Consider the following 13,084-nt stretch of genomic DNA (forward strand, 5'->3'; position numbering starts at 1 on the left):
TTCAGACTTCGTTCCGTCCCGACAGGGGAAATGTTGGAGAGATAATGGGTGGTAATAAAGAGGGAATAATGAACCTCCAATGGTTTTTCCCTCCCTGAGGCCACTTCAATGGAAGTGATACATGTTGAAGAATACATGTTGATTTTACTGCTGAGGACATCGCAGCAAGACTAAAATATTGATAGTTGGCTCTTCCAGCACAAGGGCGAGGAAGACCATAAGTGTGTATACAACATGTGTGCACATAAAGTATGGGCGCACACAAGACATAGCCTACACAAGGCGATAAATATGTATATCTGAGATAGAGAACTGCATGCAGCTATATCTGCATCAGCCTGTGTGTGTGTGTGTGTGTGTGTGTGTGTGTGTGTGTGTGTGTGTGTGTACGTCTGCGTGCGTGTGTGCGTGACTGTGTGTGTGTGTGTGTACGTCTGCGTGCGTGTGTGCGTGACTGTGTGTGTGTGTGTTAAATAATGCATGCGGCGTAATGATTGCGAGTCGTGCCGAGGTATACAGCGTTGCAGCCAGGCAGACGGGGACTGATGAATAAGTAATGGCACGGCGTCCACCTCGGTATGTGCGTGCACACACACACACACACACACACACACACACACACACACACACACACACACACACACACACACACACACACACACACACACACACACACACACACACACACACACACACACACACACACACACACACACACACACACACACACACACACACACACACACACACACACACACACACACACACTCCACGTAACCAGGAGCCCCCTCTCTGCTCAGGAGAAGTGAAAAAAGGACATCTCTCGTTCTCACTGCCTCTTATCCCCCCCCCCCCCCCCTCTCCTCTCTCTGACAAGGGGATGGGGGAGGACGAGGCTAGGGGGGGAGCCATGCTTTTTCCATCCATTCCCCCAGAGAACTCCAGGCCCGACTCCAAATATGTGAGATACAGTGTCATTTATTATTGATTTGGGTTATTTATAATACACACTCACTTTCCCTGCAACCCCCCTCTATTTTTCTCTTCTTGTTTCTCATTACCCTCTCTCTGTCCCCCTCCATCTCCCTCTCTGTCTCTCCATGTTCCCCCTCCTTGTGCTGTGAATGACTGGAAAACTACCAGTACAGATAACAATAAAAAAATAAATAAGATTTTAGTTTCGTGAAAAAGGGCGGTTGTTTTGCTGTGCTGCGAAATAGTTTTCCGTCACATGTGAGCATATCATATGTTTTCCTAAACAACAAATACGCTGTATTCAACAGTGAGACAAATAAAAACAACACTTGAAATACTTAAAACCTAAAACCCACACACAGATGCTATGCCACCAAAATGTGTGGTTTTGTTTTTTCAATGCTCATTTATTTGCCTCCCTCTACCTCTCTCTCGCCTCCTCCTTTGTCTTGTTACCTGATCAGCGTAAGCCTCCTTAGTGGAATTGACGAGAGCAATACACGTAATGCAAACGGTGCAACAAAAGACAACATCAGACGTTCAGTAAACTGCTATGGCGCTGGGTAGGCGATTGGATGTAACCTAAGTGATTGGCCAGGTAATGGCCAAAGGTAAGGTAATCAACAATACGTCTGAACACTAACCCTTATTTCTACCAAAGCCAGAAAGGAAAGGACTCAGCTTAAAACCTCATCAGGTATACAGTGCATGCTCAAGACACAGAGGTGCGGCCTGGGCCATGGCTCAGTGGTCCAGGTAATCCAGTCTGGCAGTGTGCCACGGGTTCGACTCCCGATCCCGACAGCCTTTACTGCATGTCTTCCCCCCATCTCTCTCCCCATTTCCTGTCAGCCTACTGTCTGTCCCTCCATAAAATATATAAAATAAAGGCGAAAGCAACAAACCCCCCCCCCCCCAAAAAAAAAAAACGGTTGTAAAATGAATTGTTCAATATAAAGCAAAATCCACTTCTTTCAGTGAATGGTGCATAGACCAACCCATGTCAGAACATTGAGAGCAAATTAACTCCAAAGGGTTTTTAAACCACTTAATTAATTTAAGCCATATACATCATTGTGCGAAGAATAGCCACTCGTTGCGATGGCGTTTCGGTGGCGCAGTCGGTAGCACTGTCGCCTCACTGCTGCTAGACTGCTAGAGATCCTGCGTTTGAGGGAGTATTACTTTGTTTTTAAAAGGTTTTCTTCATTTCCTGAAAAAAATAATATTTTTCATTTCCTGAAAAATGAATATTTTAGAGTTAGGTGTTTTTTGCCCAGAGATATATGGCCTGAGGCTCCCAGTAGTGTGTTTGCGCACATGCGTGCGTGCACTGCGTGCGTGTGTGTGTGTCAGACACATGTGGTCCAGTGATAACAAGCTCCGAGTCTACAAAGACACATAACACAACAATCGGCTCCTCCTGGCTCTGAACAGGACCTAAAAACATCAACACTTCAAAACACCTTGTTAAAAAACGAGACGAGGGAAGACGGGCTAAGAAAAGAAAGCAAACGCTGCGGGCCCTCAGCGCCACCGGAGAGCCTCCATTCATTCATATTTTACACCAGTACACACACACACACACTCTCTCTCTCTCTCTCTCTCTCTCTGTCTCAATGGAAATGCTTTGCATCCAGCCTCGTCTACAGGGTCTGTACTCTGTAGCAGACAGAGAGCCATTAGCTGTTAGCGATGCTAAACTGAGCTTATAGGGGATGTCAGCTCACCAGTGCTCCCCATGTACTTAGCATCACACAGGTCACAGCCGTGACCCTGAGCACTAAAGCGAGACTCGCCAACTCTCTTTGTGGACAGTGAATACAGAGACTGGAGATAGTGAGAGGCCAAACAAAAAGAGCTTCATAAATAATTGTGGGCGATACAGGACAGCCTCGACAGGTCTTAAAAATTCTTCCTATTTCCTATTTTCTGGTTTAAATGCAGCTCCACGGTTTGAATCATTCTCGCATTATTGTGCGGTTGTGGGCGACTGTGGGCAGCTGAGTGGCAGGTACCGGCGGGTACCCCACACATCACCAATTAGAGATTACAGTGCGATGATGATGATGCTACTTCAAGGATGGTATAATGAGCTGGAAACCGTATTCTCACAGTCAATGTTGTCAGCGTGCATTTTATGACCAAGCAAAAAGGGGGGATAATTTGCCCACCACGCCACCTGAGACAAGTCAGATATTTCACAAGTTCACACCATGAAGAAACAACTGCACTGCCGGCAGCACAGAGCAAACTGTGCTCTTCTGCTTTTGACAAATGAATCTGCGGTGAAGTATAGCCCCATGGTGAACGCCAGCCTCCAGCCATTAGGCTGTAAATGAACTCCTCTTCCCGGACTAGAGGAGCCTGGCCTCTGGTCACAACAGTGGTGTTGTTACGATACTGGCCAGAGGAGCTATAGCAAAAAGCCTCGGTGTGCTGGATGCTAAAGGTCCGGACCCTGAAGTGGGTCATCCATAATAAATGGTTTCCAGAAGCATCTGCAGGATCCATATGGCCATGCTTTGGCTTTTAAAAGCCTTTACAAAGCCAGCATCTGCATTAACAACTGGCCTTGTGGGAAGAACCTGGGAAAGGGTTAAGAGTCGGTGGTGGGCTGATCAACCTCATGTCCGGTTCACCAAAAAAGCCAATTTAGTTCACGACACGAATGCAAACAAATTTTTCATCTCATAACAAATGGCCTGCCTAAAAAAGGAATGACGCTGAAAGTTGTTTAGTTCGAGTGACATTGATGTGGGAAAACCTGTCCAATGTATTACCATATGTATTCATGCATTATAAACATACATGTTGTATAGGGATGAAAACACACGACAACTTTCTAGACATTCAGCTGTTGGAGCACCAAGCCACACAGTCAGCCAGCCAGTCACAGACAGACAGAAAGCAAGGCAAAACACAGACGATAGGCTATACAAAATTAATAACCTGCTAACATGGTCAAAATGGGGATTTCTGACACACACACAACACACACACACACACACACACACACACACACACACACACACACACACACACACACACACACACACACACACACACACACACACACACACACACACACACACACACACACACACACACACACACACACACACACACACACACACACACACGATAATGGCGGTGATGTAGGTTAGGGCATTGCCTGCTCTGCTGGAAGACCAAAACAAGTCTGGCTCTCAACGCAGCACTGAGTACTCACTAGAGTTCAGCAGACTGGACAGTGTGTGTGTGTGTGTGTGTGTGTGTGTGTGTGTGTGTGTGTGTGTGTGTGTGTGTGTGTGTGTGTGTTGCAGGCCATCACCCCAGGCTATGTCTGTGTGAATTGATATAATTAGGCAGTGGTACACTTTGTTTCCTTCCTTTTAAAACCTCTCTCTCCTCTGCTCCCTTTCAGTCTTGAGAAGTTTGTTTTTGTATAATTTGCTGTATCACTTTGGTCCAGAAAAGGCTGTGGTTGAACAAAAAAAGATAAATATTTTTTAGATATTCCTCGTGACATTTTGTTTTTATATTGGGCTCTATGCACACACGTAATTTTGGAAAGAACTTGCACCCCTTCTCTACTGCCTTCACAGGTGTTACCGATGATACTAATGAAGGTTCCTCTGTTCCATTCTGGTAAAACAGAGTCAGGGTGCTGCTATTGTGCATGCTGGCTGATGATGATGATCCATTGATCACTGGGAAATTAGCAAAAAAAAGAAAAACACCATGCTGAGCGTTCCTATACCGACACGGTAAACGCTAGATCTCTTCTGCGAAAATTATTATTTTATCTTTCCATCTGTTGTTGTTCTGGGGAATAAGTGTTTTGACTCGTATCACTTCCTGCTCACGCTCCATGCAGTTTGACCGGTTTGAGACCGCCTACCTTTTTTAAAGCTATTTAAAGCTTACTCCTCAGTGTCAAACAAAAATACATTCAAAATCTATCAGCTAAATGTTTTACTCATTATAATGTGGCTTGCCAAGCTTTATTATTTCCCGGGTTGCAACGCAACTAACAGCAGTGGGTGGAGTTTGAAGATGCGATCCACTTTTTATAAGATTGTTTGCTCTCTTCTACTTACTTCAGCAGTTCTGCAACAGCACTCTCTCATTCCCAGCTGGGTGGTCAGGTGCAAATTTAGCTTTCCCTGGAAATGTTTTTCAACGTTACTTTTTTTGTTGTTTGATAGCTTCTCACTGCAGATTAAACATACAGGCAGTCAATCTGCATTGGCTGTGAAGGCAAAAGCCTCTGTCCACGAACTGTTAAATCCTCAGTTTTTAGTCGGCTATCTTTCTTTTTCTCCCTGTAGAAGCCGTAGTAGCGTAGAAGGCCTCTCACACCCACCGGTTTGTTTATAATAGACACCTGGCTGGCGCGACGCCGAGTGTGGCGCATGCTATGACACAATTTTTGTCATAATTATGTGTTGAAACTTAATATTTATTCTACACATTTTTACAAAATTGGAAAACTTAAGAATGTTTGTCACGTTTGGCCTCCTACAGAAACCATAAATGAAAAATGAAAATGTGAAAAAATAAACATTACATACATTTTCATCGATTCTTTTGTAATGATACAAGGAGCCACTAGGGGTGTGCTCTAGAGCCGCCTGTTGCAGACCCCTGCCCTAGACAAATAATAAGCAATAATAAAGTAAATTGCCATAATTATGCAGATCACACGCAAATTTACAAATCAGTTACATCAACTGACTATGGTCCTGTTGATTCCCTCTGTCATTGTATTGAGGAAAACAATGACTGAATGCGACAAGATTTTATTCAATTAAAGATTAAAGATTAAAGATTAAATAAAACTGAGATCTTTGTTTTTGGATCACAGAATCAGAGACAGAGTGTAATCTCCTTGAACCTTGAATCGCGGTCTCTTATATCCAAGAGTCAGGTGAGAGATCTTGGTGTTGTCCTAGACTCAGATTAAAATTTTAACATCCCATAGTTGGAACAAAACATGGGGATGCATTTCACTATTATGCACCACAAACCTGGAATAATAGTCCAGGTTACAATAGGAAATCTCCAACCATAGCTGTTTTTAATTATAATTAAAAAACATATTTATTTAACATTACCTATCCTATATTGCCTATCCTAATGATGTTTATAACAGCTAGGTCTTGCCTGGGCTTTTAATCAAAGATGGGAGTATTTGTTCTAATTTATATGCTCCTTTATCTTACATTTGTTCATTTTAATCAAAGGTGGGAGTATTTGTTCTAATTTATATGCTCCTTTATCTTACATTTGTTCATTTTTTAAGTGCACTGTTGCACTCTATTTGTTTTTATTCTGTAAAGCACTTTGAATTGCCTTGTGTATGAAAGGTGCTATCAAATTGCCTTGCGCCGCGCCCTCCAGGTGAAACTCTTCACTGTCAGTTGAAAAGAAGCAGCAGTGTGTATTTCATAGGGTAGTCAACCCCCTCCCCTGACTAACAAGAACTGTGAATAGGACTGGCATTGGCATGACGACTAAATTAGGAGGAAAATGGTGAAAAGATGAATTAGTAAAAAGGACGGTACAGTAGCAAAAGAACAGAAGACGTGAGAAGAAAGACAGGTGGTGAAAAATCAAGGAGAAAGAAAGTCTATAGTTCATCATAAGTTCAAACCTGTGTGTGTGTGTGTGTGTGTGTGTGTCACACACACACACACACACACACACACGCACGCACGCACATGTGCCCTACTGCCGGTGAGCAGAATAGAAGCAGCTGCCTAACAGCTCTTGCCCACTCCAGGCTGGCACCGGGCATGGGCACTGATGCCAGGGCGGGATTGGGGTGGGGGGATGGCGCAGGGTGGGAACCGAGAGGGCCATCTGGGAGACTGGCACCCAGACCCAAGGGTGTTATGGGTTCCTTGGACTGGACACAAGTGTGCCAGGCAGGTGGTCTGGTAATGTTGGGAGGAGAGGGGTTGGTTGTGTGGATACCGAAACGAGAGTAAATATTGACCTGTTAACGGTGAAGACCGTATTTTGCACTAAGTGTACTGTATAGGACCCGTCCCTGTCGTGGTATTTTCAGCCGGATACCTTATTTTGAAGACTCCAAAATTCACGACCCATGAACCGGAAGCAACATTGGCTAGACTAATTTTAGCCGCGATCTCTTTATCAGTCACCAGAAACGTTGATATTGTAACCGCGAGGCAGCCATGCTTTATTTATGAGCCGTGAACATCGGTGTTTTGATCAAAAACCTCAATCTCAAAGATTTCAGTGGCATTGGACGAGGGGGAACCTTTTTACTGACGGACCATAGCCTAGCTGAGTGTTGCCTAGCAACAGAGAGCTAAACAGACAGAATCTCAAACCGATCCAATAAAACCCGCAAAAAGTCATCAAAGATGAGTAAAGGCCTTTTGTTAAACTAACTGAGAGTTGTGTTGGCAGGTCGATGGAGTCTGCTTTCCATACCATGCCAGCCACCTATTTTAGAATAGTCCGATGCCTCTGAGTGACAGCTGATTGGCCAATGTGGCGGCAGAAGCACTTTAGCTTGCTTTTTGGCTGGTGTTAAATTCCAACCGCTCTGCTATTCCACAGTCAGGTGTATTTGATGATGATGTTGATGGATGCAAAAGTAGGTGTATGATGAAAAAAATACATGCTCGCCCATTCACATTCATGTCACTCACATTCAGCCAATCTTGTGTTGATTATTACCTCGATCGGTGTGTCCCATTCCAAACACACTTTTGCTACAAACCTTTGATACCTATATTTTGTTGCCCAGGGTCCCCCAGGGCTCTATACTTGGTCTCCTCCTTTTTCCCCTCTAAACAAAAATCTATAGCTGAAAAGCATGATCATAAGGCATCACAATGTGACCATTTGTGAGTTTGTAAATCTGCTTGCTTTCACTGAATGTTCACCCCAGAATAGGGACAGGAGGGTTCATGTGGCTAAGCATCCATTTTATCACACGCGCGCACAGCCGCACACACACACACACACACACACACACACACACACACACACACACACACACACACACACACACACACACACACACACACACACACACACACACACACACACACACACACACACACACACAGTGAGTAGGGGGGATGACAGCAGGGGGTCTGGCCAACAGACAGCTCTCATCCAGGAGTCAAGGTGACCAGGAGACTGTGTCCTCTGGAACACACTCAACCCTTTCCCTCCCATCTCCCTCTCCCCCATCTGCATTTCACCCTTTCTCCCTACCATCTTTTACGATTTAAGTTGACGATTAATTGTCACACAAATTGCAATTAACGATTTAATTGTGTTTTGAATAGAAATGTTTTATCATTTTTACACGGAAATAGTTGATCTACAAGCTTACAATGTGCGTTGTAGATCTGCTACTTCTGCTTTTTTATGTACGCTATGAACATTTTTCAACATGGACACGATCATGATAAATAAAATACAAAATAATTGTGATTATCTCAAATAATTGCGATTAGACGATTACGTAATTATTGTGACAACCCTACTGATACCATGAAGTCTCAACAACACCACATATACGGGCAGGAAGACTATTTCGCTAAAGACTAAATAAAGTCAAACACCACCACAAGTAGAGCAGATTACAGATTATTGAGATGTACAATGTAAGCTTTCAAACAATGTGCCATACATTGAAATCTGGAAGAAAAAAAGATACACATGCTAAAGCTAAATGGAGAGTCGGTAACCAAATGCACCTATATATCATTAACTCTTATGTAAAATGAAACCAAATGGGCCTGTAAGGGTCCATTCTACACTCTCAAGAGTTAAATTATTGTTAAACAAATGCATTACTTAATAATATACAAGTCTACACATTTAGAGAATATAAAATAATTGGTATTTTGATCAGGTAGGTTTCTATCCTACGGTACCGCATCAATACAGCATGGACAAAATCTTATCCAACAATAACAAAATATTCTACGTTTTCGGTCTGGTAGGCTAAATGTCATCAAATGGTGGTCTGTGTATTATTTTTTAATATATATATATATATATTTTTTTTAAATGGCAGAGTAGAAAGGAAACGTGTCTCTCTGCACAGTAAAATCCTCAGTGTAGTGTGGACTGTCACTGGACCCTATATGGGTCTCAGTTACATTAAAACTGAGGATTTCACTGTGTGGCTGGCATGGCGTGAAATCAGAGTCATGACCACTGCTATCACTGGAAGACAGAATGGGAAGGAGGGCGCGTGTAGAGGAGATATAAGAGAGAGAGAGAGAGAGAGAGAGAGAACAGAAAAGGGAAAAAAGCCCAAATGTGCATAGATTTAATACCGTGGAAAAAAGGGAGGGGGGTGACGGAGTGAGATGTGAGAGTGAGAGAGAGCGAGACAGGAGGATGAATGAATTTGACATAGTCCAGAGTGCGTCTCTGCTCCACAGTTTTGAAATGGTAATGAACCTGCTCCCCATTTGCATAGAGAGCATCTCCTCGCTCTTCTATTTTTCTACTTATCCGTGCCCTATTCTCCTCAATTTGCTGCCCCTCTCTCTCTCTCTGCCTATACATCCTAACCACTCATTTGCCATCGCACTCCACCAGTGGTGGAAAGTAACTAAGTAGATTTACTTAAGTACTGTACTTAAGGAGATATAAGGGTTTGAGGGTTGAGGTGAGATGTAGATGCTGGCCAATATTGATGACATCAGGGATCTCCATATATGGGCTTAATATTGATGACATCACATGATGACCATATCTGGGGCGTGACTGACTGACTGAATGACTGACGGGAAATGCACGATTTCATATATTACAAAACACACTAATGGTAATCACTTATAGCACTATATATATTTTGGCTGTTTGAAAATAGCAGATCTCCCAGACGGTTAGCTCAACCTAGGCTGCCAAGCCAGCCGGACGGTGTGCCGCGGGTTCGACTCCCGAGCCCAACGGCCTTTGCCACGTGTCACTCCCCATCTCTCCCCCTTTCCTGTCTGACTACTGTTCCCTACTGTATCAATAAAGGCAAAAAGAAAAAAACGAAAAGAAAAAAAAACACAATGCATTGTGATACGACATTGTGAGCTTGTACAGTAGATCGGCTATTTTCCTTTTTCAAAATATTTTTCATACATTTTGAACTTGTGGAATGGGACATTCTACACAATGAGTACTTTTAGGTACTCAAGTATTAGTAAATTAGTAAATTCCGGACTTTTACTTTTAACTGAGTCTTTCTATATTGCAGTATTTATACTTTTACTTAACAAATTGAGTACTTTGACCCCGCTAAACGTTGTTTCCACGTTGTAACCCGCCACTCCTTTCTTTTCATGTTGTTCTCCTCGCACAGACCTTCCTTCCTCCTTACCACCTCTCCTCTCGTATCTCACTTTCCAATTCTGAATCCTCAGCTCTCTCTGCCATGTGTGAGTGCGTGGGCCGCCGCTAATTTGTGCAGAGTGGGAGAGCTGTTTTGGCTGGGGAAGAATGAACCCAGTTTAGCGCACACGCACACACACACACACACACACACACACACACACACACACACACAGTTCTTCTCAACGCCTCCCTGGCGGAACTTAGTCAACCTGGTTTAATTTATGCATGCAAATCTGTCTCTTCACCTCCTCTCCCCCCCACCACCTCCACTGTCCTCCTCCTACTCTCCATATCTTCACCTCCACTGTCCTCCTCCTCTTAATGTCTCTGTCACATCGCTCCGACACTCTTCTCATGTCTGACTGCAGGCTTGTGACTCAACAGTGCGGGTGCTACACACACACACACACACACACACACACACACAGTGACCCTTGTGCAATTGGAGCTCATGGCCTTCGGGCTGCTGGCCAGCCCCATATGGGCCAAACGAGCAGCAGCCTCAAACCAACGCTGCTCTCACCACTAACCTTTTGCCTCAGTTAGTTAGTTGTGTGCACCAAAATAGCTGATCTGCTATTCGCGGCGAGCAGTATGAATCAGGACATATACTGTAGGATATTGCGGTAAAGTGTCAAGTTAGCGCGCGCACTCACGCACGCACGCACGGCTAGCTAATTCACCATTTCTAACACATCCCAAATATGTTAATAGAAGGTGTTGCCCCATGCTTTCTGGAGAGTATGTACCACATCTAGTTGTCACACGTTCTCTAAGATGTGTTACAATTAGTGACCGATGGCTTGCCAAAAAGCTAACCTTTTTTCTCAGTTGCCTTTAGCAGTTGAGTCGAGTTGCGTAAAAGTGGAGTGAGGAATTTCATGTGGAGTGTGCATGTGCATGTGCATGTGCATGTGCATGTGCATGTGCATGTGCATGTGCATGTGCATGTGCATGTGAGTGTGCGTGTGCGTGTGCATGTGCGTGTGTGTCTGTGAGTGTGCGTCTGTGAGTGTGTGTGTTCAGGCGTACGTACAGTATGTGCATGCGTCTCTCTCTAGCTTCTCCATACCTGTGTGTTGTCCTGTCACAGCTGAGTTAATCAAACGTATTACTTGTTACTTAAGCACTTAAACCCCATACTATACCATGTTGTGCAGTACTAAACATCAATCAGGGTGGAGAATGTTACCGAAGCATATGGGGGAGCTAACAAGGTTAAGTGAGAAGATAGCTTCCAGGAGGAGTGAATGAGGCTGGCTGGTCACTGCCATCAACATCGGTATCACAGCCAGAAAACTGGTGCTATGGGAGCCAACACAAGTGGCCTATAGGTCAAGGACGTAAAACCCTGAATATTTTTCAAATTTTGTGAATTATGAATACTATTTTAATATATATATATAAATATATACTTTTTATGTTTTCTAGACACATCTTGTTTTACACATCAATGAGTGTCTTGATTGCCACCGATTCTGTCAAAGCACAGCGTGTAATTTGATGTCGGTCAAAAATGGGTCAAAAATATCCATGTCCGTGTTGAAGGAGAGAGTGCGCACATCAGATAAGTGCACCTGAGTGTGCGTAGTATATGTTTGTTGAAGCTGCGGGGCCGTTAAACATGCTATTAGCAGACCACAGCTTTAGGTTTAGGCCACCAGTGCTGGTGTCATCGGCACCGCGTCAGCGTTTCCCGCTGCCACATGGGACTATCATGTCGCCACTAGTGTGATGCTCCACTGTTCCTGTCAACAAGACAGCGTCAAACTCATGCACACGTGCGTGTGCACACACACACACACACACGCACGCACGCACGCACACGCGTGTGTGTGTGTGCAAAGATCCTCCTCAACCAACAAGTCATCTAATGAATAAAAGATAGCGAAGTACTAAAAATGGCAAGTGACATCAGCTTGTGAAATTATTGCGGCATTGCAAATATACAGTATAGCAAGCTACCTGTCTCTTTCTCATACACGCGCAGACGCGGGCACAGACATACACAGACACACACATGCGTCCGTTTACGCAGTGTTTTCTAAAGCTGCTGTACACAGCAGCGATGCCAACAAGCGGTCACCAAATCACCAGTCTGCAGTGCTGGCGGTGTGTAATCACTACAGCAGCGAAACCCAAAGATATTATTTCACCCAACACACACAAGAGTATGTCTTGTCAAGTGCACTCAAAGTATCCATTAAGTTTCCAAACAGGGATGCACTGTCAACACCTGCATGACGTTACATATCTGGCCAGTGGAAAACTGACATAATGCAATACATCACTTCATTAAAATCTAGACCGATAGAGCCATGTGTAACAAGCCAGTAAAGCGATAATGCTGTGTTTTTTCCATTCTAGAGTCTTCCTTGAGTAAGACTATCCGGACTCCCCCACCCCACACACACACACACACACACACACACACACACACACACACACACAGTAACCTACCTGTTGGAAGGTGGTTGAGTGTGGCTGGTTTCAAGAGCTCCAGTGGCTGTTTCTTACTGGTCAGACCACCTGCCAGAGACAGAGAGCAAGGAGACTCTGCTTCAAATATTGTCCTCAGCATTGTCAATAGCGCGGATCATCAAACTACTAGCCTCAAAACCCACCGCTGGTAGCGGGAGGGGGGGGGGGGTCTGTGGAAGACTACAACTCCCAGCTGAAAAAGGTGGGCGCGTGGTAATATAGGGGCATGGGC

The 13,084-nt window shown here is 44.2% G+C and overlaps 1 protein-coding gene across 2 annotated transcripts in view; it reads right to left on the reverse strand.

Moving 5' to 3' along the window:
• hdac4 (histone deacetylase 4) overlaps positions 1-13,084 on the reverse strand; it is a 207,244-nt gene that overhangs the window by 123,388 nt on the left and 70,772 nt on the right. The window contains exon 3 of one of the 2 annotated variants that reach the window (XM_080785446.1): positions 12,832-12,900. The exons of the other annotated variant lie outside the window; for it this stretch is intronic. Coding sequence (XP_080641572.1) covers positions 12,832-12,900 — 69 coding nt within the window. The remainder of the gene's footprint in view (positions 1-12,831; positions 12,901-13,084) is intronic. 2 annotated transcript variants of the gene reach the window in all.

The sequence above is a fragment of the Protomyctophum bolini genome (genome assembly GCF_963924005.1).
Source record: "Protomyctophum bolini genome assembly, chromosome: 16".
Classification (NCBI taxonomy): domain Eukaryota; kingdom Metazoa; phylum Chordata; class Actinopteri; order Myctophiformes; family Myctophidae; genus Protomyctophum; species Protomyctophum bolini.